Consider the following 24871-nt stretch of genomic DNA (forward strand, 5'->3'; position numbering starts at 1 on the left):
TTTCCTATTCTCTTTGTCCCTCATCCAAATCCTAGCTAGCATATAGCTGATTGAATAAAGCCCAAACAAGTTCCTTTGTGTGGGGAATACACCTAGACTCCTGGCCGCATCTATAAAACTGGTTGATACTAGGCCAGTCCATCCCCTGGGATAGGTGGATGGGCAGCTCTCTACCTTTCCTCCTGGCCATGACAGCAAACATCACCACAGCGGCCACCAGTAGGCCCAGCAGGAACACAGCACCCCAGATCAAAGGGACACTGAGGGAAGAAAGGGATGGGCGGGTTTAGCCTTGAGCCTTGAGGAGCTGTAGCCCTGGAGCAGAGAGAGAAAGAGCTGCTTTCTCGGGAAGCCATAAATGGGAGGAGATGAAATGGAGTGAGAAGGGCAGAGACCCAGGAGCAGGAGATGGGAGATATGTTTTCATAGCCTTTGTTGGGGATTCACCAAGGTGAAGGTGAAGGAACCATGACTGAATTGGATTAAGATCCATCTGTCTGCTGATCAGAAGTTCCTCAGCAATGAAAGGAATTTTAAATGTATCCCCATTTGGTTTAAGGTCTTTTCTTTTTAAAAATATTTTATTATTTTTGTTTTATGTATATGAGTGTATTGCCTGCATGTATGTAAGTGCACCTGTGTCCTGCAATGCCTGTGGAGGTCAGAAGAGGGCATCAGATCCCTTGGAACTTCAGTTGTTAGCTGACATGTGGGTGCTGGAAATCAAACCCAGGTCCTCTGCAAGAGCAGCCAGTGCTCTTAACCACTGAGTGATCTCTCCAGCCCCAGTTCTTTTCTCATTAATTAATTAATTAATTAATTAATTTTTATTTATTTATGTGTGTGCGTGTGTGTGTGTGTGTGTGTGTGTGTGAGAGAGAGAGGAGAGAGGGAGAGAGAGAGAGAGAGAGAGAGAGAGAGAGAGAGAGAGAGTGCATGCAGAGACCAGAAGAGGGCCTCAGATGCCCTGGAGCTGGAGTTATAGGCAATTGTGAGCCTCCCAACAGGAGTGCTGGGAACCAAACCACTGAGTTGCCTCTCCAGCCCTTCATTTGATTTAGTTTACAGCTCAAAATAAGTCACGTCTTCACCACCCTGTGCTCCTGGCCTCCCACCCCCAATCTTGTCAGTACCTGTTCTCATACCGGCTGAACTCCCAAGGGCTGGCACTACCTTCAGGGTCCAAGGAAGGCTCCTCAGGCAGACTTCCCGTTTTATGGACCTGTTCCTCTTCCTCCACTTCCTCCTCCTCTCCTGAGCCAGGAACTGAATCAGAACAAACATTTAATGAGCGCAGAGCCACTGCCGGACAGCTTCAATGGCTTGTTGAGCTCTGAAGAATTAGGGAGGTGAAGCCAGGAGAGGGAGGAAGCCAGGCTGGGGCCTTTCCTTCCCTCCTTCTGTAGGTTAGGGAAGAGCTCTTCACTGACCGTATCCCTGCTTGGCTGTGAATATGCCCATTTCCCCTCTGCCATCAGCTCCCACACATGGCCCTCTGTATTTCTTCTCCTCTGCCTGCTCCAGCCCACACCCTACTGTCTCAGACTATATCAAACCCTCACTGAGTAATCTGTGTCCATCTCTGCCCACCCCCCAGCCCAAATGTGCTCACTCTCTGTCATCCTCAGGATGCTCCCAGCCCTTGTGGCTCTCCAATGAGGGTTCCTCATGTATCTGCAGCTGTGACCCCATCTGTAGACTGGTGGAACCCCATCCTGAGTACTGTCCTTGGGATTAAGGGACTCTGGGTCGGTCCTAATGTGACACAACATTCTGTCACCCCTATAACGTACTTGACTTTTTCTGTGGGACACAGGTTTGGTGTGTCTGAGCCAAAACATCTGTCCAGGGTAACTGGCCAGTCGTCTCAGGGAACTTGTTTTGTTTTAATATTTTATTTATTATTTTTATTTTATGTGTATGAGTGTATTGCCTGAATGTATGTGAGTGCACCTGTGTCATGCGATGCCGCAGAGGTCAGAAGAAGGCTTCAGATTCCCTGGAACTTGAGTTAAGGATGGTTCATAGCCACCATGTGGGTGCTGGGAATCGAAACCGGGTCCTCTGCAAGAACAGTCAGCGCTCTTAACCACTGAGCCATCTCTCCAGCCCCGGGAACTTATCTTTTAAAAAAACATTGGGGGAGCAGTTAAGAGTACTGGCTGCTCTTGCAGAGGACCCAGGTTCAGCTCCTAGCACCCACATGGCAGCTAACAACCATCTGTAACTCAGTTCCAGGGACTCTGACACCCTCTTCAGGCCTCCATAGGCACTGCATGCATGTGTTATACTTACACGTATGCAGGCAAAACACTCATGTGCATAAAATAAAAATAACTCAATCAAAAAAGTTAATTTTTTTAATTTTATGCATATGAGTGTTTGCCTGCTTCTCTGTGTGTATGTCATGTGCATGCCTAGTGCCAGAGGGAAGCCAGAAGAGGGCATCAGAGCCCCTGGAACTGGAGCTAGAAATGGCTGTTAGCTGCCATGTGGGTGCTAGGAGCTGAACCTGGGTCCTCTGCATGAATGGTAAGTGATCTTAACCGCTGAGCCATCTCTCCAGCCTTGTTCTCAGCAGATTCACCATGTGTATTTTTTGTCCTGTGCCAAACCTGAACCAGAAATGCCCCAACACCCATCCTGTACCCGTCTTGCCCTACTTGTACCTTTTGGCTTGCCTCCGATGACTCTAAAATGAAACGCTTGACTGAGGGGCAGGCTATCTCCTCCTTGGACGCCATACTCCACCTGCCTGCCCAGGCACCCACCCCCCGAAGCTCCTGCCCCATTGCAGTACAAGGAGCCCCAGGGACCTGCTCCCTCTTTTCCTCTTCCCAGTGAAGCTTGCCTTACTGCAATTTGCCTTTGAAGGAGTTAAGATCTGGAGTTATTCCAGGTGTGGTGGAGCACACGTATAATCCCAGCACTTAGGAGGCAGAGGCTGGAGGATCATCTCTAGTTTGAGGTCAGTGTGGTCTGTGTGGTGAGATTCATATTAGACAGGATTACACAGTGAGACCCTGTTTCAAAGAAACTAAAGGAGCTGGGGAGATGGGACAGTTGTTAAAGTGCCTGTGGAGCAATTATGAGGGCCTGAGTTTGGAGCCCTGACATGTAAAAGCCAGGCATGGCAGTATGTTTCTGTAACCCCAGTGCGGAGGATCATTATAGCTTGCTGGACAGCCAGGATAGCCTAATCGGTGAACCCCAGTTTCAGTGAGAGACCCTAGCTCAAAAAATGAGGTGAAGATGCTGGGCACGGTGACCCCATACCTTTAATCCCAGCACTTAAGCAGATCTCTGTGTGTTCAAGGCTAGCCTGGTCTACATAGAGAGTACCAAACCAGCCAAGGCTACATAGTGAGATTCTGCCTTGTTTTTTTAAAAAAAGTGGAGAGTGACAGAGAAGGACATCAACCTCTGTCCTCCACATTTACATTTGTGCGTGCTCTTGCAAATGCACACCCACATGTTCACACACCCGCAAGAACGTGTCCATAAACCACACACACACAGCAAAAAGGAAATGAGAAACGAGAGAGAAAAAAAGTAGAAAGTGAAACTATAAAACCTAGAGTCACTAGACTTCAGCATGTCAAGGATAAGGAATCCTAGAAATAATTAAAATTAGCCAGAGTCAACTTACTGTATAAATTAATAGTCATGGGGCTGGCGAGATGACTCAGCAAGTAAAGGTGCTTGCCACCAAGCCTGACAACCTGAGTTCAATTCCCCAGAGCCCACACAGTGGAAGGAGAGAACCGACTCCCACAAGTTGTCTTCTGACCTCCACTGGCACCCTGTGGCACCTGCCCCCCACACAAGATAAATAACTGTAAAAATTAAGTAATAGTCATAGACTGAAGGTGAGGGGCTCCACAATGGATCCACTCTCTTAATTAGCAGGGAAAACCAAAGTCAGGAAGGATGACTTTCTTAATTTTATCATCGGGGGATTAGACACAAGTTATTTGTGAGCGAGGAGACCAAAAGATGGCAAACACCTGTGTCCAGAAGAAAACAGCAGTTAGCAATCTGACATTTTTTTCTCTCCATGTTCTGGTTTTCATAGCATCCTCTGCTAGAAAAAAATTACATTTCTACTTTAGTAAACGCCTCGGTCCTGGAAAGATGTAAGTTGTGAAAAATGAAACCAAAGAAAGCAAAATGTTTTCTAGATTGAGACTAGATTGGGAGTTTGGGTTTAATACTAATGATATTTTTGGCCATTTTTAAAAACTGAATGAAATTAGGCATGGTGGTACATATCTGTAATCAGCATTCAGGAGACTGAAGCAGGAGGATCATGAGTTTGAGGACAGCCTGGGCTAAACAGTTGGTTCCAGACCAGCCTGAGCTAACAGTGAGATCTGCCTAAAAAAACCAACCAAACAAAATACACCCTCAATGGGTCTAGGAACTGACGTACCCTGCCCGCATCAGGCCCTTACTAAATGCTCAATAAAGATTTATAAAAATCAGTTAAGATAATTATAAGCTTAATCATCAAAGGAAGACAGGGCTGGGGAGATGCCTCAGTAAGGGCACGTGCTGTATAAGCATGAGGTCCTGAGTTAAAAATCCCTAATACCCATGTAAAAAAAAAAAAAAAAAGTTGGGTATGTAACCCCAGCACTGCGGGGTAAAAGTAGTTAGTCAAGCCTGAAATGGGGAAGTTCAGGTTCAGTGAGAGACCCTATCCAAGGTAATAGGGTAGAGCAGGACACCTACCATTATTCTCCTCAGAGGGGATGCATAAGCACAGGCACACCCCCAACACACACACATGCATATACGCCACATATACATATTCACTGCACATGCATATACCAGACACATACACACACACAAAGTGGAAGGCATGAACATTTTCAAAGTCAGACATGGTGGCACACGCCTTTAATCCCAGCACCCATGAGGCAGAGGCAGGAGGCTCTCTGTGAAATCAAGACCAGCCTGGTCTACATAGCAAGTTCCAGGCCAGCTGGGGCTACCGGGAGACCCGGTTTAAAAAAAAGAAAGTTTTCAAGTGTGTTAATTTCAGTTAACACACTTGAAAATCAACATAAAGTTAAACAAAGATAATATGAAGTTGAGACTCCAAAGGCCATGGTGATGGCCTGACTGGGAAGCCACGGTGGTGGAGGGGAGAGGACAGGAACTGCTCCTTAGCTATTTATCTATATTCCCAACCACTTCCGTTTCCACTCGCTCCCAGCAGAGGTATCAAGAAGATAGCCCTCCTCAATGCCTTCCAAGAGGCCCTTACCCCCCAAGGCCTCAAGAGCACAAGCCACGGGTCACCCCTTTGGACATAGAGGGGTGGTGGCCCGGGACAACTCACCTGGGGGGAGCACCTGCAGAGAGACGGTGTGCACAGTCTGGGGCCCTGCAGTTCCCTCCACGACACAGCCATACTCCCCTGTGTCCTCCTCCTGCAGAGCTACCATTTCCACCTGCAGGAGGCCCCCACCCAGGTCAGTGAGGAATGTGCGCCTGTTCCCTGGGGCTCTGCGGTCCACAGCTGAGGTGACCAGCGGCTGACAGCCCTCCTGGAGGAACCTGCACCACACCTTGTGAGCCCTCACATCCTGAAGCCGGTAGTGGCACTGCACCAGAATGGAAGACCCTACGGGGGCCTGCAGCACCTCGGGATGGTTGTCAGCTGAGCCCTGACCTGAGGAAGAAAGAGAGGTGGTAGTGAGCCCTGGACAGGAACAGAGCCACTTCCTAGCACACCCTTTGGCATGGGGTCATGGAAGTGCACAGGGGCAAGTATGATGTCCATGGTAACACAGGTGATTTGGGGATAAGAAAGAAGGTCCATCCTTACCAGTTAGTACCAGGAACAGCAGCAGGAGCAGGCAGGGATCCATGGTCCGCCGGGAGATGTCAGTTCTGAGGGTAGACTGGTTCCTGACACTGCAGGCCCCTGGGAGCAGGAAACATCTGTCACACACAGTCACGTGAGCTCTCTAGTGACCACAGGGACCCAACAGGGCTGGACTGGTGGGAATATTCAGAGTTGGGGGAAGGGAACTCTTCCAAAGTTTGGTTGACTCAGGGGTTCAGACAGCTGGCCCTTAGAGAGGGGAGGACAAGGTGGGGTGGGTTGAAGCAGAGGAGGAAGAGGTCAAAGGCCCCAGTTATAGGAGGGTGAAAGAAAGAAAGGCTAATCTTCAGGTCTCCCAAAATAGATCTATGAAGCAGAAAAGTAAGGTCCCCTCCATGTGGTCAAAGGCCATCTGATTTTCAAGTCTTTATGAGCACCCCAAACCCACTTCCCTATGTACATGCCACCCCAGGTCCCAGAAGACCTTCACGCCCACACTTCAGCCTCTTACCTGGAAGCCCCACTGGACTGGTCCTTCCTTGTGTCTTTAGACCCTTTCTTTCTGGATCCTCAGTTCTGGGCAACAGGTGTTTCCTCGATAGTCGCTTTTCTGTTGTCTGCAACTTGCCCATGAGTTGGTGTGAATTCTTCTCTCTCTTTGTATTCGTCTCCTTTTCAAGATGTTTCTCTCTAGCTGTTGATCTTTTTGTTCTATTCTGCCCTCTAGGGTATCTTCATCTCCCATCCACTTCATTGACATCTTCGTTCTTGGGTTGCTTGGCAAGACAGGGTATCATATAGCCCAGGCTGGCCTCAGACTCAATATGTAGACAAGAATGATTTTGAATTTCTGTTACCCCTGCCTCTACCTCCCAAGTGCTGGGATCCAGACATGTGCCACCATACCTGGTTGTATGTAGTGCTGGGGATAGAACCCAGGGCTTCATGCTTGCTAAGTAAGCACTCTACCAACTGTGAACAGAAGTTCCCAGAAAGAAGCTGTGTCTTCAAATAGAACCTCCTGCAAGGCTGATTAATGGATTAGAGCTTTGATGATTGTGGAGAGGTTGGAATGTTGGAATTTATCTTGGACTATCTTTAGCCCCCTAAATAGCCATTCCTTGCCCACCTCTGTGTCTGATTTAACATCCTGTGACTAACAGATTAAAAACCTTTTGAGATGTATTAACAAACCCCAGTTTCCACCAACGAAAAAGCTGAGCGTCATCAGATAGCACCTGAGGCCTATAGCTGAGATTTCTCCAATTTGCTGTAACCCACCTACTTAATGTCTCCACCAATGTATTTGAAAAGTGCCTTGATTTAGGACTTTTTTGCTTCTGTTACTATAAAAACTTTATGAAACTGCTTTCACGTTGGAACATGGAATTTGGCCTCCCTAAGGCTGTGTTCCTGGGCCATGATATTTGGCTCTAGAACAAACTGTGTTGAATCTCTTTTGAGGTGAGAGTTGTGTTTTTGTGTAGACCCAACTGAGCCACAACTCCAGCTCTTTTTTAATTTTGATATTTGTGATTCTCAAACTCATTTTCTTATTTGCCAAGCATTCCTTACTTACAAAATACCACTATGATTGCTGTCTTCAGGGCTGGCAGACAAGTGACCCATCAATATTTTTCCGTCTGTCTGATTCTGACAGTATGTATGCGCCACTTACCCAGCTGTGCTCAGTGTGACTGAACAGCACAGTTACATAGAGACTATGTAATACCCAGAGAGAGACTAGCATCCTTCACTTTCCTCCCTGAAAAAGATTTATTTATACTCGAGAATAAAGGTATCTGTTTCTCTTCCTGTCTCTGTCTCTTTCCAAAGAGGAAGAATGGTCTTTATGCCAATATATCACTTTCCTTGTTGTGACAATGTATCCGACAGAGGCAACTTAAGGGAAGGAAGGATTTTTTTCTGACTCACAGCTCCAGGGGATGTCAGTCCATTGTGGTAGGGCATGTCAGCAGGGCAGGTGGCTGGTCACATCATGGAGACACACAGGAAGCAGAGACAGACTGGGAGCAGGGTCCACCTGATGTGACACTTAAAGACTCCATAACCTCCCCCCAAGCAGCATCGCCAGCTAGGAACTCATGTACATGAGCCTGGGGAAGGAGGGCACTTGACATTCAAACTCCAGAACTCACATGTTTTTATGAACTGCAAATCTAATTGTGGGGTTCTTCTGTTATGATTCAAGCTCAGAGGAAGCACCTGGTCTCCATGTTGTCTAGGGAGGAGAGCTGTGTGGGGATGGAGTCGTTGCCCTGCTGTGGAGGATGAGCTCTAGAGAAGGGCAGTGCGGTGGAGAAATGTCCGCAATAGGCTCACCTATTGTAATACTTGGTCCCAGTTGGTGGTGCTGTTTTGGAAGGTGATGGAACCTTTAGTATGTAGAGCGTACTTACTGGAGGAAGTATGTCACTGGGGACAGGCTTTGAGAGTTTAATAGCCTCCCCTTACTTCCAATTTGCTCTCTCTGCTTCCTTCCTGTGGATGGAAATGTGATCTCTCAGCTTCCTGTTCCGGCCAACCTGCCATCATGCCTTCCCTGCCGTTGTGGACTCTCTGGAACCGTAACCCAAAATAGATTCTTTCCTCCATAAGTCACTTTCGGTTATGATGCATTATCACAGCAACAAAAGGTAACTAATAGGGGCAGGAAGGACTGCTCGGTCCCTCCTCTCCCCTGCCTAAAGCTGTTCTGGTAGGAATGAAGATGCTGTGGAGACATTTGAGTCCCACAGACTATCAGACTACTGAAACAATGGATCCCCCAAAGAACTGGAAGTTCCCCCAGGAGTCTCATGCTGGAAGAAGGAAAAGACAAGGCCTGGTGTCAGCTCTAAGAGGGGGAACTTGTCTCCCAGGAAGAGATTTTTACACAGTTATAACAACTTGACAGACTACATTCCGTGAGACTGGAGCCCAAACAATGTTAATGACCAGGACTTGGCAGGGTCTGCCTGAGTTATGTATAACTCTCACCCTCTATTTAAATAGAACCTTCATGTTAAGACCTCAAAGATGGGGACTGGGGAGATGGCTCAGGGGTTAAAGCCCTTGCTGCTCAAGTGTGGGAACCTGAGTTTAGAGTTCCAGAACTCTACTTTATCTCACTGCAGGGTGGGCAAGGCAGCTGACATGTAATTCCAGCTCCAGAAGGCAGAGACTGGGGATCCCCAGAGCAAGTTAACTAGCAAGGCTGGTGACATTGGTGAGAGTTGGGTTTGACTGAGAGTTCTTGCTTCAATGAATAAGATAGAACAGGGACTGAGGAAGAGTCCCAGTATCAACCTCAGGCCTCCATATGCATGTGCATACATACATGTGCACACATGCAAAAGCATGCAATACATACACACACAATGGGGGAAGGGGGAGACCCTGAAGATGGACTTGGGAGGTCACTGAACCTCTGAGTTCCTCTTCCCAATGCAACGACATTGAATCCATTTTTCTCTGCCTGTCACCATTATTTGTCTCTGTAATTGGCTTAATGGGGATGAGTGGCTGAGCCTAGCTTTTCAGGACCCAGGCTCTTACCTTAACAACTTGCTAACATGCCTTCCCTTTCTCCCTTTCTCCCTGTCTCTCAGCTTCCTTTCCTTCTAGCATAGACTGCTGATAACAGAAAGCACCCGAAACCAGCTGGTTCATTAAGCTGAGTCTAGTGGAAGGAGAGATAAACTGACTCTGCCCCTGTGTGCTGAGGACAGCGGGCTTCCCCAAACATGAGACTTTTGGCGTGAAAACTGAGAAGCCCTCAGCAAACCAATACTTTCACCTGTCTTGCTAATGCATACCAGACTTTGATTTTCTCATAAGGAAGTTATTTCCATATAAGTAAGTTACTGGGGATCTTATGTTAATGTGGAATTGTACCCAACAATGAACTGAGCTCCTCTGATAAGTATGGTCTACCACTGCACCAGAGAGGCTAAACAGGACCCTGGCCTCTTGGGAGATGTGATGTTGCTGGGCTTTACAGTGGGGAAGCCGGTCTTTGCTGAGGACCTATGATTTATCAGACACCTGGCCAGGGACACCCACAAATAAGCACAGTGGGGACCAGCAAAATACCTGTTTGTAAAGGCACTTGCTGACCTCAATTTGATCCCCAGGATCCACATGGTGGAGGGAGAGAACAAGTTGTCCTCTGATCTCCACGTGTGGACCATGGTATTTGCATGCTCCCCCACACAAAATAGATAAATATGTAAATTTTAAATGTTGCAGGAAGCTAGGCGTGGTGGCGTGGGGCTAGAGAGATGGTTCAGTGGTTAAGACCACTAGCTACTCTTGCAGAGGTCCCAGGTTCAGTTCCCAGCATCTACATGACAGCAACAACCATCCATAACTCCAGGTGATCTGACACCCTCTTCTGACCTCCATGGGCATTGTATGACACGAGGGCACTTACATACATGCAGGCAGTACACTCATACACATAAACATTAAAAATAATAAAATATTTTTTAAAACAAAAATAATTCAAAACCCCAATGAAATAGAGAAGGATGAGACAAAGGTGACTGACTGATTTGTTATCAGCAGGTTGATGAACTTGCTAAGGACAAGATGCCAAGAGGCAGAGATAAACCCGAAGCCCATGGATCTATCTACTTTCAGTCAGTGCCATCCTGGAGTCTAAGACAGGGTTTCCCCATGATGATTCTTGCATCTAGGACATGGCAAGGCAAGAAAGAGTGAAGAGTAAGCTCCAAGAGGAGGAGCCCTTCGAGAATGGTCCCAGAGCAGTCACCATGAGCCCATGCCAGACATGTCCCAGAGGGCCTCCCAGGCCCACCTCACAGCCTTGGTGTTCAGGGTGAAGGCAGCCGGAGAGGACTGTTCTAGATTTGGGGCTGGATCTGTGGGAATGAGGCAACTGTCTCTGGACACAATGAGGATGTTTAATGTGCTGTCAGAGAAACCAAAGAAGCAGATGGACACAGAATCTCAGAGCTCCAGGCCAGGGTCAGTGGAGTGTCCTAAGTGGGAGTGAGCAAGATAGGGCAGGAACCTGGAGAGCCCTTGTGAACTCTTTTCCATGATCCCAAGCCCATGGTAGATGGTGAGGTGTGCATGTGTCACTGTACCCAGAAGGGCTCCTGGACATCTACCACTGAGGCCTAGTAGAAAGCCTGGGTCTGTGGCTGACTTGTTTCTGCTTCACTCCGGTGGTTCACCTTCAGGGAGGCTGTTCTCTACTCTCCACTACTCTGCCCAGGGCAGTATGTATGTATTTGTGCTGGTCGGTTTTTACTGTGGACATGACACAACCTGGAATTGGCTGGGAAGAGAGTCTCAGTGAGGAATGATTTAGATCAGGTTGGCCTGTTGTCACACCTGTGGGGGATTGTCATGACTGTTCATTGGCCCTGTCCACTGTAGATGGCACCAATCCCTAGTCTGGGCCCTGAACTGTAGAAGAGTAAAGAAAGCCTGCTGAGCAGACACACAAGTAAGCAGGCAGCCTGTATATGTTTATTTCTCTCTGCTCTTGGCTGTGGATATGGTGCAACTAGCTGCTTGAGTCCCTGCCTTGACATCCCCAAAATGATGGACTGTAACTTGGATTTATAAACCAAATAAACCTTTTCTTCCCCTAAGTTGCTTTTAGTCAGGGTATTTTATCACAGCAACAGAAATGAGACAGGCAAGGTTCCAGAGCTGTCCTGACTGGAATTCTCTCCCCTCACCATGCCTCAAGTTCAATCACTCAGGTTCTCCATATGCATCCACTCAGCCCCTTCTGACTGTCCTGCTCAAAACGGCACCATCCCATCCCCTCTGTACCTGCTTTACTTTGAATTTTCCTCCACACTTCCTGCCCTCAGACTTGCCTTGCCTTATTGTGTTTACTGTCTATCCCTTACCGCTCCTCCAACTAGAACAAGAACTTCCCATAGCACAGTCTGCACAGTATCTCTACGGCACGGACTTGTACCTGATGCAGACCAGATGCTCAAAGCAAAGCGTTGAATGTGCATACATGGGAATGCGCTAGCAGGATGGAACTAGAGAGAAGGGTTCAGAGAATGGTGAGGGAACCTTGATTTCTGAGCTCTACTGGGGATCATGGGTAAGTCCCCTCCCTCTAGGAGTCTCCATTTCCTCTCAGTACATCAAGGGGTGTGGACTATCTGTCCCCAGCTGTGATACTATGACTCAGTCTTTGCCATTTCTCTGGAGGGGAAGTCACAGATAGAAGCACAGTTCTGAGTAGAGAAAAGGATGAGTCAGTGGGTTGGATTACCATGGGTGGCAGAGGCAAGGGTGGGGGGTCGGTAAGAAGGGGCCTGGGGCTGGGAGGTGGCCAAGTATAGCCCTTGGGAGCCGACGGAGAGACTGGCACAGTGGGAAGGGTGACGAGACAGCCAGATATTCCAGCTTGGATTTTTTGATGATCATTACTGATGATTGGATTTAAGGAACAGAAGAGAGGATGAAGAGATTGGCTGGACTGGAGCCTCTGAGATGGACACGGTTCCTGTAATGGTTAGTTTTAATTGTCAACTTGATATAACCTAGACTTACCTGGGAAGAGAGCCTCAATGAGGGATTGTCTAGATCAGGTTGGCCTATGGAGATTGACTTGATAACATTTTAATTGATGTGGGAAGACCCAGCCCACTGTGGGCAGCACCATCCCCTAGGCAGGGGCTCCTGCCCTATGTAAGTGTAGAAAGGGGGACAGAGCATAAGAAGGCATACATGCATGCATTCTCTGCTCTTGGCTGTGGATGTGATATGACAAGCTGTTTAAAGTTCCTGCTGCTTTGAGTTCCTTCCTGGAATTGTGAACTAAAATAAACCCTTTTTCTCTTGTATTTTGTCAGGGTATTTTATCACAGCAACAGAAATGAAGTTAGAATAGTACCGCTGGACCCCAAGCTCCAAGCAGGGAAATCTTTTGCCTTTTCCTCATTCAGATGCATACTCTTAGCTTAGAATGTAACTCAGTGAAAATCATGTGCCTAGCACGCCCAAGACGGGGGTATTAACCCCCGCACTGCAGAAGGGAAGACCTTTAGGAAGCTCAGAACCACTTAGAAAGACTAGGTAGTCTTAGCTTAGTTTGTGAGAATGTTTAATGTCCAAAGCCCAGAAGATGATAAATGGCCTTCTGGCTACTTTTGCCCCTTTCTGTTTCCAGGAAAGGCAGACTGCAGGCAGAGTGGCTTCTCACTAGGCGCAGACCCAGAAGCCTTGGTAACGAAGGGAAGAGCATGCAGGCAGGGGTGGACTTTGCCTAGGTTCCTTCTCCCACCTGGAGTCCTCATGTGTCTCGGGGTCCTGTAATAGACAGAACTAAGTCCTTCCCATCCCTCCCTTGTCCACATCTGGCATCACCCCACTTGCCCCACTCACCCGTCAGGGTCTGAAGCTGGTGCCCAGGATCATGGTCACAGTCCAATGCACTGGCTGCAGGTTTCCCCGGCTTCTGCCCACGCCTGGCCACAGCCCAGAGGACACAGGCTACAAGAAGCTTGGTAAGGACGACACAGGCCAGGAGGAGGAGAATGGAAGTGTGTGGAAAGGGGATCTCTCCTGAGTGGCTCCTTGGAGAGAGGGGGCAGATGGTAGCTTTAAAGAGACCTACAGTCTGCAATCTGCCCCCAGAGAAGGAATAATGAGAAGCTGGGAACTTCTAGGGGCTTGGGTGACATCATCTCTGAGAAGGGGCTTCATAGAGCCCAGGGGAGACTGCAGTGAGTTCTAGGATCTGCCACCCAATTTCTAAGTGGGAGGAAGTACGTCCTGTTCCCCAGCTGGAGCAGTTCCCTGCTGTCTACAGTAGGGTGCTGTAGTCGGTGTGGGACACACACGTGCTTGCACACATACTCAGGGGTTGTATGGACGATGTTTCAATACAGAAAAGGACTGGCCAGAATGAATTCTGGTTCTACTAGACGAGCAGGGATCTGGGAATCCTAGTTTTGAGCTAAATTATTGAGATGTGATGAATTATGGTTGGTAGGGGCTTCCTATCAGTGTCTTACAGCAGCACTTTTTTTCTTTTTAAAAAATATTTTTTATATGTATGAGTGTATTGCCTGCATGTAAGTGTGCCCATGTCATGCAATGCCCGTGGAGGTCACAAGAGGATGTTGAATTTCCCTGGAATTGGCATTATGGATGATTGTTAGCCATCATGAGGGTGCTGGGAATTGAACCTGGGTCCTCTGTAGGAGCAGCCAGTGCTCTTAACAGCTGAGCAATCTCTCTAGCCTGGAACAGCACTTTTTTCAATTATGATGGAGGGACTTGAATGCCTGGATTTTGTTTATTCGTTTGTTTGTTTTTGTTTTTGAGACATGGTCTCCTGTAGCCCCAGCTGGCCTATAACTCACTACGTAGACCAGGCTGGCCTTAATCTCACAGAAATCTACCTGCCTCTGCCTCCCAAGTACTAGGATTTAAGGTGTGTACAACTACATCCCTCCTTGGATTTGAATCTCTTGACAGCTGTCCCATTTGCATGGATACATGCTAACTGGTGGGGATGTGCTTAGATGAGACTGTATCCAGACTCTTTCCTATCCTGTTTGCCCTGAGAACCCCCACCCTGATTCCATGCAGATGATTTCCAGGGATCTGAGGAGAGACCCATCACTGTACCTAGAGATGCTGTGTTCCACATAGACATCCTCAAAGTTCTCCGATTCCTCAGGGATCCAGAGGTCTCCAACATCCTGATCATCCAGGGGGTCTTTAGGAGACAGAGCCATGAAGTTGCAGTCAGCCCTCTGTCCCTTTAGACTACTGCTTTGTGGTGGAGGGAAAAGACCCTGTGGGTGCAGCAAGGCCCTCAGGGTTTCAGTCTTGCATGGATCTGGTCATTAGCCTCTGTGAGCCTCAATTTCCTTATCTATAAAGAGGGAAAATTAGGGGCTGAACATGTAGTTCAGTTGGTAGAGGGCTCGTCTAACATTCATGAAGCTCTTTGGTTCTAATCCCCAGCACCATATAAACTACACACGGTAATGCACACTTATAATTCCAGCATTTGGAAGGTAGAGGCAAGAGGGTCAGAAGTTCAGGGTCATCCAGAATTTCATAGTGAACTTGAGGCCAACCTGGGCTATATGAGAGCCTAGCTAAATAAAAAAAAAAAAAAGAGAGAGAGAGAGGGGCTATTAGTAACATCCCCTTAATAGCAAGGTAGCAAGGTTCAGGGGGAGCGCCTTCCCCTAGTACCTGGAACTCTACTGGAGCTCAGGTTCACCAACTCCCACCCTTGTCAGCCAGGCCCATGAGGAACAAATGAATAACAAAAGGCTGAAAATCCTCTGCCACCCAGACATGCTGACAGGCCCAGACCTCAGTACTCAGGTAGTGAAACAAGAAGGTGCAGAGTTCTGGGTCAGCCTGAGCTATATAGTGAGACCCTGTCTCAAAACAAACAACAAATACCAAAATCCTGTACCAAAACTGTGCAGCAGTCTTTAAATAAAGGACAGAGAAGCAGAGTAGGCTGATTTGTGAAAGGAGCTGGCAAGTAATTACCCTCAGGAATGGGGTTTGTCAGGAGAAAGGGAGAACACTAGAAAGGGAGTAACATGTTTAAAACAGGGGGCTGGAGAGGTGGCTTGGCGGTTAAGTGTATTGGCTGCTCTTGCAGAAGACCAGATTTCAGGTCCCAGCACCACATGGCGGCTAACAGTAGTCAGTAACTGCAACTCCAGGGAATCCGACGCCCTCTTCTAGCCTCCATGGGCATTGCCTGACATGGGTACACTTACATACATGCAGGCAAAGCACTCATACACATAAAATAAATAAATTTTAAAAATTAATTGTTGATTGAAAACAGAACAGAGAGATTTTCCTTTAAAATCCAGTAAAAGGGATTCATTAAAAGGGAGCGCTTGAAGAAAGAGTGGGAGAGAGCCATCATGGACAAGATGGGGCAGTGTTGGGGAAGGGGAACAGAGAAGCGCCTTCAGAGAAATCCCCCAAACAAATGAAAATATCTAACTTTCATAACCTTTCTGGGGGTGGCACAAGTTCCTATATACTGGGACAACTGAGGAGCCAGGAATTGGATAGGACTGTGAGTTAAGAGCTATAAAAACCCATAGCACAATAGGGCTTTTCAATACCCCATGAGAGAGAGAGACAGAGACAGAAAGAAAGAGAGACAGAAAGAGACAGAGAGACAGAGAGACCAAGAGAGTGAGCTGTAGGTGAGGGTGTGACTATGTGGTCTCAGAGCCTGACCAGCCTCTTAAAGGGACATGCCCCATGATCTAACACTTTCAACACAGAATGAGTTATTGCTACTCTGCTAGTCCCTGAAAGGAGTGAAAGTTCATGTCTCTCCAACCCCTCCTTAAGAGAATGGAGGAAGTGGGGTTTGTGTGTAGAACTGCAGCCTCCTCATCTCAGATAGATATTGTCTAGACCCCCCCCCAATTCCATGATAAGTGTGGAGACCCAGAACCTGGAAGCTGTTCTCTAAGATGTTGGTTCTTAGGCAGAAGGCTGGACTCACTCCTAAGGTTAGGAGGACCTCCAGTCAGTTTGGAGCAACAGGTCTGTGTGGGTGTGACTTCCCTCCCTCTCCCAAGCACTCATGGGAGCTTTAGGTCACATGGACAGATACCATAATTGTTCTTCAACCCTATTTTGGGGAGGGTTCTTTGGATGGATCCTGGGGGCCTGTATATACTAGGCAAATGCTTTACCACTGGGCATCCCCATGACCCCATCCCCATGACCTCCTTTGAAAGATGAGAGAAGGCAAGCACATTGAGTTTTTTCAAGAAGTGTTGTTTTTCTGCTGGCTGGGCTAGTGAATGCCACTCCTTAAGGACCACTTACAGTGCTCACATGCTAATGGGATGTCAAGTAGATAAAATGGTTTGAAGAAGCAGGTTTGGAGTTAACTCAGTCTCTAATGTACACTAAAGAAAGATACCTTTCCCACAGACGATGCAGTCCTGTAGTTGGGGAACATCGCTTGGCAGCAGGAGTCTAGAACAGATTTAGTTCCCTTGTACAATGAGTATCCTGGACAGTTATCCATGGGACCCATGTCATGTGCTTCTCTAGGGTCTCTAAGAGCTGAGGGGGATGACCTTGCACACAGATGCCCAGAATGTGAATGTTGTGGAGCTATTTCCTCTGAATTGAACCGTTTCCTCTTGGAGAGAGGAGGGAGGCTCATAAGGCAAAGAAGTAAAGAAAAACTAAGTCTCAGGAAGCTCCTGAAATGTACCAAGATTCACAAGTTCCCCTCTACCCCAAGGATATACAAGCCATTACAACTGCTGAGGAGCAGAGACCCTCCAACCAGAACCAGCTGCCTGTAAGTCTGCAGGCAGTTCAGAGATGCAGACAGTTCTGGGGATGCAGGGAACTCCAATGGAGAGAGCTCCAAGGAGCAGAGAACTCCAGGGATAGAGAGAGCTCCAGGGATGCAGGGAAATCTGGGGATGCAGGCAGCTATGGAGATGCAGTGTTTTTTGTGTTTTTTTGTTTTTGTTTTTTTTTTGGACCAGGTCTCCCTGTAGCCCCAGCTGGCCTGGAACTCACTATGTAGACAAGGCTGGCCTTGAACTCACAGAGATCCGCCTGCCTCTGCCTCCTGAGTGCTGGGATTAAAGGTGTGTGCCACCATACCTGCCAGGACATGGAGATGCAGTTTTTATGAGTCATCACCAGTGCTGGGGCCCAGGGGTGGGGGTGGGGGTGGGGGTGGGCTTTCAGTGATGCAGCTGCCTTTGAGTTGCCTGTAAATAACCCCTCACCTGTGTTCCTACAGTGTAGCCCCCAAATTCACTAAGCTGGGTGAATCTAGGGAACTAGACCTGGGTGGAATAATTTCTTTGACCTGTCATTGGTGGCCAGTCTGGGGCAAACGTGACTTTAGTTCACGTCTCCCCAGGAAAGTTCACACAGAAGTGAGGCCTGACCAGAGGGCAGGACAAAGGGACGACCAGCCACCCACTCACCTGCCAGCACCTCCACCAGGACCTTCTGGAGGGTGTCAGCCTCCCGACCTCGGAGGCTCTGGCACTGATAGAGGCCCGCATCACCAGCTTGGAGGTTCCGCAGTGTGACCCTGAGAGTTCCAGCCAGGGCGTCGTCAGCGATGACTGTGCTCCCATTCCGCTTCTTCAGAAAGGCCAGCAGCCACAAGTTGTGTGTGCTCACCACACGCTGGCACGGGCCTTCTGCACCCAGCTGGCGGCACCAGGCCTTGCGCCGCCCCCAGTGTTTCACGGAGTCATAGGAGCAGGAGACCTGCAGGGACTGGCCAACCACACCCTGCAGCACTGTGGTGTTGTGGGCTTGGGACAGCTCTGCAGAGGAGACAGCCATGCATGCATGCATGCATCCATTCATTCATTCATCCATTCACCAAGTGTTTACTGAACATCCACCATGAGCAGCAAACCAAACAGACAAGGGTCCTGGCCTTAAAGATCTCAGGGTCTTGGGTTCAGCAGTTAAGAGCACTGGCTGCTCTTGCAGAGGACCCAGGTCCAATTCTCAGTACCCACATGGTGGCTAATAACAGTCCATAACTGCAGTTCCAAGGGATCCAACACCCTCTTCTGACCTCCTCGGGCCTTGCACGACACAGTGCTCTTACATACATGCAGGCAATACATGCATACACATAAAGATAATAAATAAAATATTTTAAAAGTTGGTCTTGGGACTGGAGAGATGGCTTAGCAGTTAAGAACACTGGTTGTTCTTGCAGAAGACGGGTTCAACCCACATGGCAGCTAACAACTGTCCACAACTCCAGTTCCAGGGGCTCCAACGGCCTCTTCTGTCTTCTGCAGGCATTGCACGACATGGGTGCACATACCTACATGTAGACAATACACTCATACACACAAAATATAAATAATAAATAAAATATTTTTTTAAAAAAGAAAAGTTGGTCTCTCAGGAAAAAGTGGCATAACTGGGGACTAGGAATCTGGTTTTCTTCCTGTGCTTCCTGGAGAATTAGCTGACCTTCTCTGGTCCTATTTCCAGAGATACTAGTCCTCTTTTTTTGTGGGGGAAAGTTCAAATATGCGGGTAGGTGGATATGTACATGCACAGCGTGCATGTGGCAGTCAGAGGACAGCCTCCAGTGTTGATCCTCAGGCACCTTCCACCTTCTGTTTGAGACAGACTTTCCCTGGTGTATATGATGGTTAATATGGACCATCAACTTGACAGGATCTGGACTCACCTAGGAGACAAACTTCTGAGCACACCTGTGAGGATTATCTAGATTAGGTTAACTGAGGTGGAAAGACCTACTCTGAACATGGTTGTCAAGTCTGTGGACCAGGATCCCCAACTGCATAAAAAGGATGAAGAGAACTGAGTACCAGCACTCATCTCTCTCTGCTTCCTGACTGTAGGTGCATGTGATCAGCCACCTCCTACTCCTGCCTTTATACTTCCCCTCCATGATGGACTATAACCCCTGGCACTCTAAGCCAAAATAAACCTTTCTATTTATTTATTTATTTATTTATTTATTTGGCTTTTTTTGGGTCTTTTTGACCTCTTTTAAAAAAAGAAAAAAATAATTTTATTATTTTAGGTATGTATATATTGCCTGCATGCAGGTGAGTGCACCCGTGTCGTGCAATGCCCACGTAGGACAGAAGAGGCTGTCGGATCACCTGGAACTGAAGTTACAGACAGTTGTTAGCTGCTGTGTGGGTGCTGAGATTTGAACCCAGGTCTTCTGCAAGAACAACCAGTGTTCTTAACCACTGAGCCATCTCTCCGGCCCCTATTTGGTCTTTTTTTGAGACAGGGTCTCCCTGTAGCCCCAGTTGTCCTGGAACTCACTATGTAGACCAGGCTGGCCTTGAACTCACAGAGATCTGCCTGCCTCTGCCTCCTGAGTGCTGGGACTAAAGGCGTGTGCCATCACGCCTGGCTAAACCTTTCCTTCAAGTTGCTTTTGTCAGACAGTTTGTCTCAGCAATAGAGCAACAACTACAGCATACTTCGCCATGTAGACCAGGTAAACTGGCCCGGACACTTCCAGGGATCTACCAGTCTCTGCCTCGCATCTTCACCATCACTGGGATTACAGCACACACCTCTGAACCCAGCTTTTTGGATGGATTCTGGGGATCTGAACTCAGGTCCTCATGCTTGCAAGGCAAGTACTCTACTGACTGAGCCACAGCTTGTTCTTAAAGCTCTTCTGATTCCATTTTGCACATCTTCCCTCCAGTCATATGGGACCAGGACCTCACCTCTCCCGTCTTTATCTTAAGAGAGCAAGGTTAGTAGCCCCCTGGGGCCTGGGCACGCCCCCTCCCTGGCCCTGCTTTGCAGCACATGCTGTAGCCATCCATACTGGTCTGCTCTCCTTTCCTGACCTTCAACTCCCAGCTTCCCTATTCTGTGGCTTTGTTCCCCTTTCAGGAAGGACTTGTCTCACAGCTATTTTGGGGGAGACATGAGGCTGCTATTTTGGGAATCTTCTTGGGGTAGAGTAGATAGAATTGGAACAGCAGCCAGGCTGTGGTTAGGGCAAGGGCTACAAACCTTCTGTCTTCCCCAGTTCTGTCTCCAGCTACTACTGTTCCACAAACCTGAAACCTGTGGAGTCGAGGAGATGGTAGTCTGCCTTTTGGAACTAGAGAGAACCCCCGTGTGCCCTCTCTCCACACACCAGCCCTTCCATCCCTTGTCTCTCCCTCCATCTCTTGCTGAGAGCTACAGAGACATGGCTTAGATGGCCTCTCCTGTCTCCTGGGTTTGCCCATTATTTTAAGGAAATAAGAGGCATCAGCCCCCTCGGGGGAGAGGCAGTCTATTGTGTGTGAGGATTTAGGGTGTCATTACCCACCAGCAGTGGCAGAACTTTCAACAATATCATTTCTCACTAAGGGCTGAAGGTGGATATGGGAGAGGCTCCTGAAGGAGGCAGATCCCAGTCCTAAGGTCTTTCCATCCTCCTGCTCTCTCATCCTGTCATATCACTTATACTGAAGTGTTTCATAACTTTAAAGACAGTAGTATCCACAGGTCCCCACCTGACAGAGATGCCACCCTCAAACTCCTTCCCACAGCATGACTTTCGCCCTCCCCGTGTGTCAGGGGGGTGATCCTCAGGATGGTGGTCTGAAGAACATTGATGGATGGGGAGGATGGCAGTGCCAAGCAGGACACTAAATCTCGCCAGGACTCCAGCCTCCTTCATAGTTCCCCTCCGTGCCACCTGCACTCCCACCCACACATCTGCTCAAGGAAGGTGAGGGAAAGATAGCATGGTGCGTGTGTGGGGTGTCCTACCTGCGACCCACAGCAGGAGAAGCATCTGGAGCGGTCCCATGGCACCCTTCCTCAGCCAGCCAGCAAGGACAGACACAGGGTCCCTTATGCAAGATCTGGTCTTTCCCTTTAAGTACAGAAAAGAGAGGGCCAAGCAAGTCAGGCGCTGCCCACAGGAACTGAGCTCCTGGATTGAGCAATAGTCAGGACTGGGGTCCGTGATTCAGGGAAGGGGAGGAGGGGAAGGCAGTCACTGCCTTGCTGGCTGGAGATCAGCTGCCCTCCTGCAGTGCCTGCCAGGGTGGCCCTGCATGGCTCTGAGGTTGCTCTGTCCCCTTGCAGAGCCTCCTCCAGGGATCATCATACCTACATAGTAGCCAGATTGTCTGCTAGTTCTACTGTTTCCATCCTCTCAGGGGATGGAGGAAAGTTGCTTCTTGGGAGGCTGAGATGTCACAAACTCCTTGTCACACCCCTAGAATATGAGACAGCAACTAAGGATATGGATCCAGAGCCAGATTTCCTGCTTGCTAGTTGTGTAACCCACAGCTATAAGCCCTCTATGACTCAGTTTACAGATCTGTAAGATGGGCATATCAGGGTATCGGTAGGCTAATGTGAATTCTTACACTCCAGGGATCAGTGAGGGTTAACTGTGACACTATTACCCTAGTAATCAGGGGAAGGAAAAATTAACTGTCTGTGAGTGTTGGGAGAATTCCTTCCCCAGAGAGTCTTAAACAACATCGACCCCCTGCCCCCCAATAAGGTCCCAATGGGAAACTAAAGTACAATTCTACCAAAGTTCACCCTAGAAAACCAGTGAGTTTATTAGGCTTACTTACAGAGCGTGGGTGAGGGGTAACTGTCAGCAGCATGAGTGACCCTAAAGTAGCTGCACTGGAAAGTCTGTGTGTTCAATATGAATAATGGCCCTATAGATGGAGCCCCCCTCAGTTAGTTTTCCCCAGTCTATAGATGCTAGCCATTCCCCCAAGATCCCAAGGTCTCCTGCAATTAGGACAGAATTGCCTACAAATGGCTGGGAGGTGTGTCTGGATACTCAGGGGAGGGTCCAATGACCCTCCCCACCCCTTCCTTCTACGAGGGAAGGCCAACAGTCCACAGGTCCAATCATGATGGACTCTTGAGTGCCAGCACAGATGATCTGATGAAGATTGCGGCTGTTTCACTCAGAGATAGTACTCACTCAACAACACAGAGAGAGCGCTTTCTCTGCTCCTGAAATTTCCTCCTCTCCTGAGTGCACTGCTCACACTGACCAGCCTTGAACTCCTGACCATCCAGTGGGACAAGTCATAACTTGGAATTTCCTGGAGTTCTGGGTGGAGCAGTCCCCCTGAAGGGTAATACAGGCACAGAGTCTTGCATGTGTCATAGCTTAGGTGTGAAATGGCCCAGAGAGTTGGGGATGGGGGTCAGGGAGGTTTGAAGTCATTCCCACGGTGGAAGCTGAGTTGTGCTGGGGGATATAGGGAGAGAAGCTGGAAGCCTGAAGGTGGGCTGTCTGGCTTGGGCTGTGGCGTAGTTGGAGTATCTGTTCTTATAGTCTTGTTTGAGCACGGTGATGGGTCATGTGACATGGAGTGCACCAGGAGGTGGCATCTCCTGGGGAACAGTAGATAGTACTCCCCAACAGCCTGGATCTAAAGTGTCCCTGAATCACTCTACAGAGCTCTTCTAGAAACGTGTGTGTGTGTGTGTGTGTGTGTGTGTGTGTGTGTGTGTGTGTGCCAGAAGTCAACCTCGGGTGTCATTCCTCAGGCACCATCCACTTTGTTTTATGAGGCAGGCTCTCTCACTTGGCCTGAAACTCACCAATTAGTCCAAGATGGCCTACCGGCAAGCTCCAGAGGACCATCTACCTGTCTCCACCTGCCCAGTGCTGGGATTACAGGTGCGTACCACTACACTTGGCTTTTTTACATGGTTTTGGGGGATCAAACACAGGTTCTCATGCTTATGCAGCAAACACTTTATGGCTGAGCTATATCCCCAGCCCCTGGGGTCCTTTTCTAAAAGTCTATTGGTGATTCATTTATAGACACAGACTCTAACCCCTTCTTGGTATCCAGTTCTACAACTGTGGAGAAACTCATCCCGCTTTAATAAGCACCACAGCCCCCATTCCGTTAACAAACACTACAGTAAAGAGGACTGTTGTCCCCGCACACCCTCTCCAGTCCTGGCCCCGGCAATTGCTGCTCTGACTTCTGTTCCTGGAGATTCTTGTCTCTTCTAGAACGTGGTCGAGGTGGAAATGGTATGTTGCCTTTCAAATGACTCCTTGCCATGCACTCAACATGCAGGAAGCTGCATTTCTCTGCCATTCATTCTTTTTCATTGCAGTCGTTGCATGGTTGGACCCCAGAGAGTTGGACCACAGTAGTTCATGATGCTATCTCATTAGGGTTTCGTTGGTATTTTCATAAGGATTAATGGTGTTGAACATCTCATTGTTCACCATAAGCATATCTTCACTGGTGAATAATTAGTTCAATTTTTATCTATTATTATCATTAGTATTGTTATGAGAATTCCCTGTGTATTTTGGATACTAGCCTTTTATCAGTTATATGATTTACAAATACTTTAAAAATATTTTTTATTATTTTAATTTTATGTGTATGTATTGCCTACATGTATGTAAGTGCACCCCTGTCATGCAATGCCCACAGAGGTCAGAAGAGGGCATCAGATTCCCTGGAACTGGAGTCACAGACAGTTGTTAGCCTCTACATGAGTTCTGGGAACCAAACCCAGGTCCTCTTCAAGAGCGGCCAGTGCACCTACCCACTGACCCACCTCTCCAGCCCCTCACAAATACTTTTCCTAGTCTATAGTTTGTCTTCTCACTTTCTAACAGTGTCTTTCAAACGAGTAGGAAAATATGACACCGGTGAGTCAATTCACTTTCTATTATGATTCACACTCATTTAGTTTTTTTTTCAACAGCATCTCATTTAGCCTAGGATGGCCTCAAACTTCCTACATAGCTGAGGCTGGCCTAGAATTTCAGGTCTTCCTGCTTCTGCGCCTAAGGTGTTGGAGTCACAAATGTGCCACCATCACCAGCTCAATGGTTCGTGCTCAACGACATTTTTCCTTCTTCAAAGTCACCTAAGTTTTCTCCTATGTCTTCCACTAAAAGTTTTATTCTTTTTTGTTTTGTCTCATTTTGAGACAGGATCTCATGTCGCCCAGGCTGGTGTCAAATTCACTATGTAGTAGTGACTGGTCTTGAACTAGGGACCTTCTTGGCTTCACCTCCCAAGTGCTGGGATTACAGGTGATTGCTGCCACACACAGTTGAATTTTATCGTTTCACACCCCGAGTTTTAACCTGTGGTCAGTGTTTTAGTTAATATTTTTGTGTGCTCTAAAATACAACCTGTGATTTGTTTGCTTATTTGTTTTTCACATGGGAGGTTCAACGCACCAGCATCATTTGCTCAAAGACTATCTCTTCTCTGTTAAATTGCCTTAATATCTTAATATATATATAAAGTGCTGGGATTACAGGTGATTGCTGCCACACACAGTTGAATTTTATCGTTTCACACCCCGAGTTTTAACCTGTGGTCAGTGTTTTAGTTAATATTTTTGTGTGCTCTAAAATACAACCTGTGATTTGTTTGCTTATTTGTTTTTCACATGGGAGGTTCAACGCACCAGCATCATTTGCTCAAAGACTATCTCTTCTCTGTTAAATTGCCTTAATATCTTAATATATATATA

General features: G+C 47.9%; 2 protein-coding genes across 4 annotated transcripts in view; both read right to left on the reverse strand.

Annotated features, from left to right (window-relative positions):
* The window catches only part of Treml1 (triggering receptor expressed on myeloid cells like 1), a 7344-nt gene extending 941 nt beyond the window's left edge, over window positions 1–6403 (reverse strand). The window contains 5 exon segments of the mRNA XM_017799330.1: window positions 68–260; window positions 1134–1266; window positions 5348–5680; window positions 5837–5935; window positions 6348–6403. Of these exon segments, the coding sequence (XP_017654819.1) occupies window positions 68–260; window positions 1134–1266; window positions 5348–5680; window positions 5837–5879 (702 nt within the window). The 5' untranslated portion in view covers window positions 5880–5935; window positions 6348–6403.
* Window positions 6404–12936: 6533 nt separating this feature from the next.
* Window positions 12937–21251, reverse strand: Trem2 (triggering receptor expressed on myeloid cells 2). Of its 3 annotated transcripts, none has more exons than XM_029565841.1 (5): window positions 21134–21251; window positions 17815–18165; window positions 14477–14567; window positions 13226–13441; window positions 12937–13150 (listed from the first exon to the last, which is right to left on the reverse strand). In XM_029565841.1, the coding sequence occupies exons 1-4, from the start codon at window positions 21171–21173 to the stop codon at window positions 13261–13263; spliced, it is 663 nt and encodes a 220-aa protein (XP_029421701.1). In that variant the 5' UTR covers window positions 21174–21251; the 3' UTR covers window positions 12937–13150; window positions 13226–13260. The 3 variants fall into 3 exon arrangements, with proteins under 3 accessions (XP_029421701.1, XP_008836159.1, XP_008836160.1); XM_008837937.2 differs by having other exon boundaries at window positions 13226–13467; XM_008837938.2 differs by having other exon boundaries at window positions 13226–13416; window positions 21134–21250.
* Window positions 21252–24871: the final 3620 nt, after the last annotated feature.

The sequence above is a fragment of the Nannospalax galili genome, unplaced genomic scaffold, assembly GCF_000622305.1.
Source record: "Nannospalax galili isolate Female #2095 unplaced genomic scaffold, S.galili_v1.0 scaffold1318, whole genome shotgun sequence".
Taxonomy (NCBI): domain Eukaryota; kingdom Metazoa; phylum Chordata; class Mammalia; order Rodentia; family Spalacidae; genus Nannospalax; species Nannospalax galili.

Coding starts and splice junctions, on each gene's coding strand:
- Trem2 (XM_008837937.2), bottom strand. CDS start 21,173: ATGGGACCGCTCCAGATGCTTCTCCTGCTGTGGGTCGCAG. Junction 18,166..21,133: donor TCTCCTGCTGTGGGTCGCAG/GTAGGACACCCC, acceptor TCTCCTCTGCAG/AGCTGTCCCAAGCCCACAAC. Junction 13,468..14,476: donor GTGGAACACAGCATCTCTAG/GTACAGTGATGG, acceptor CTCTGGGGGCAG/ATTGCAGACTGTAGGTCTCT.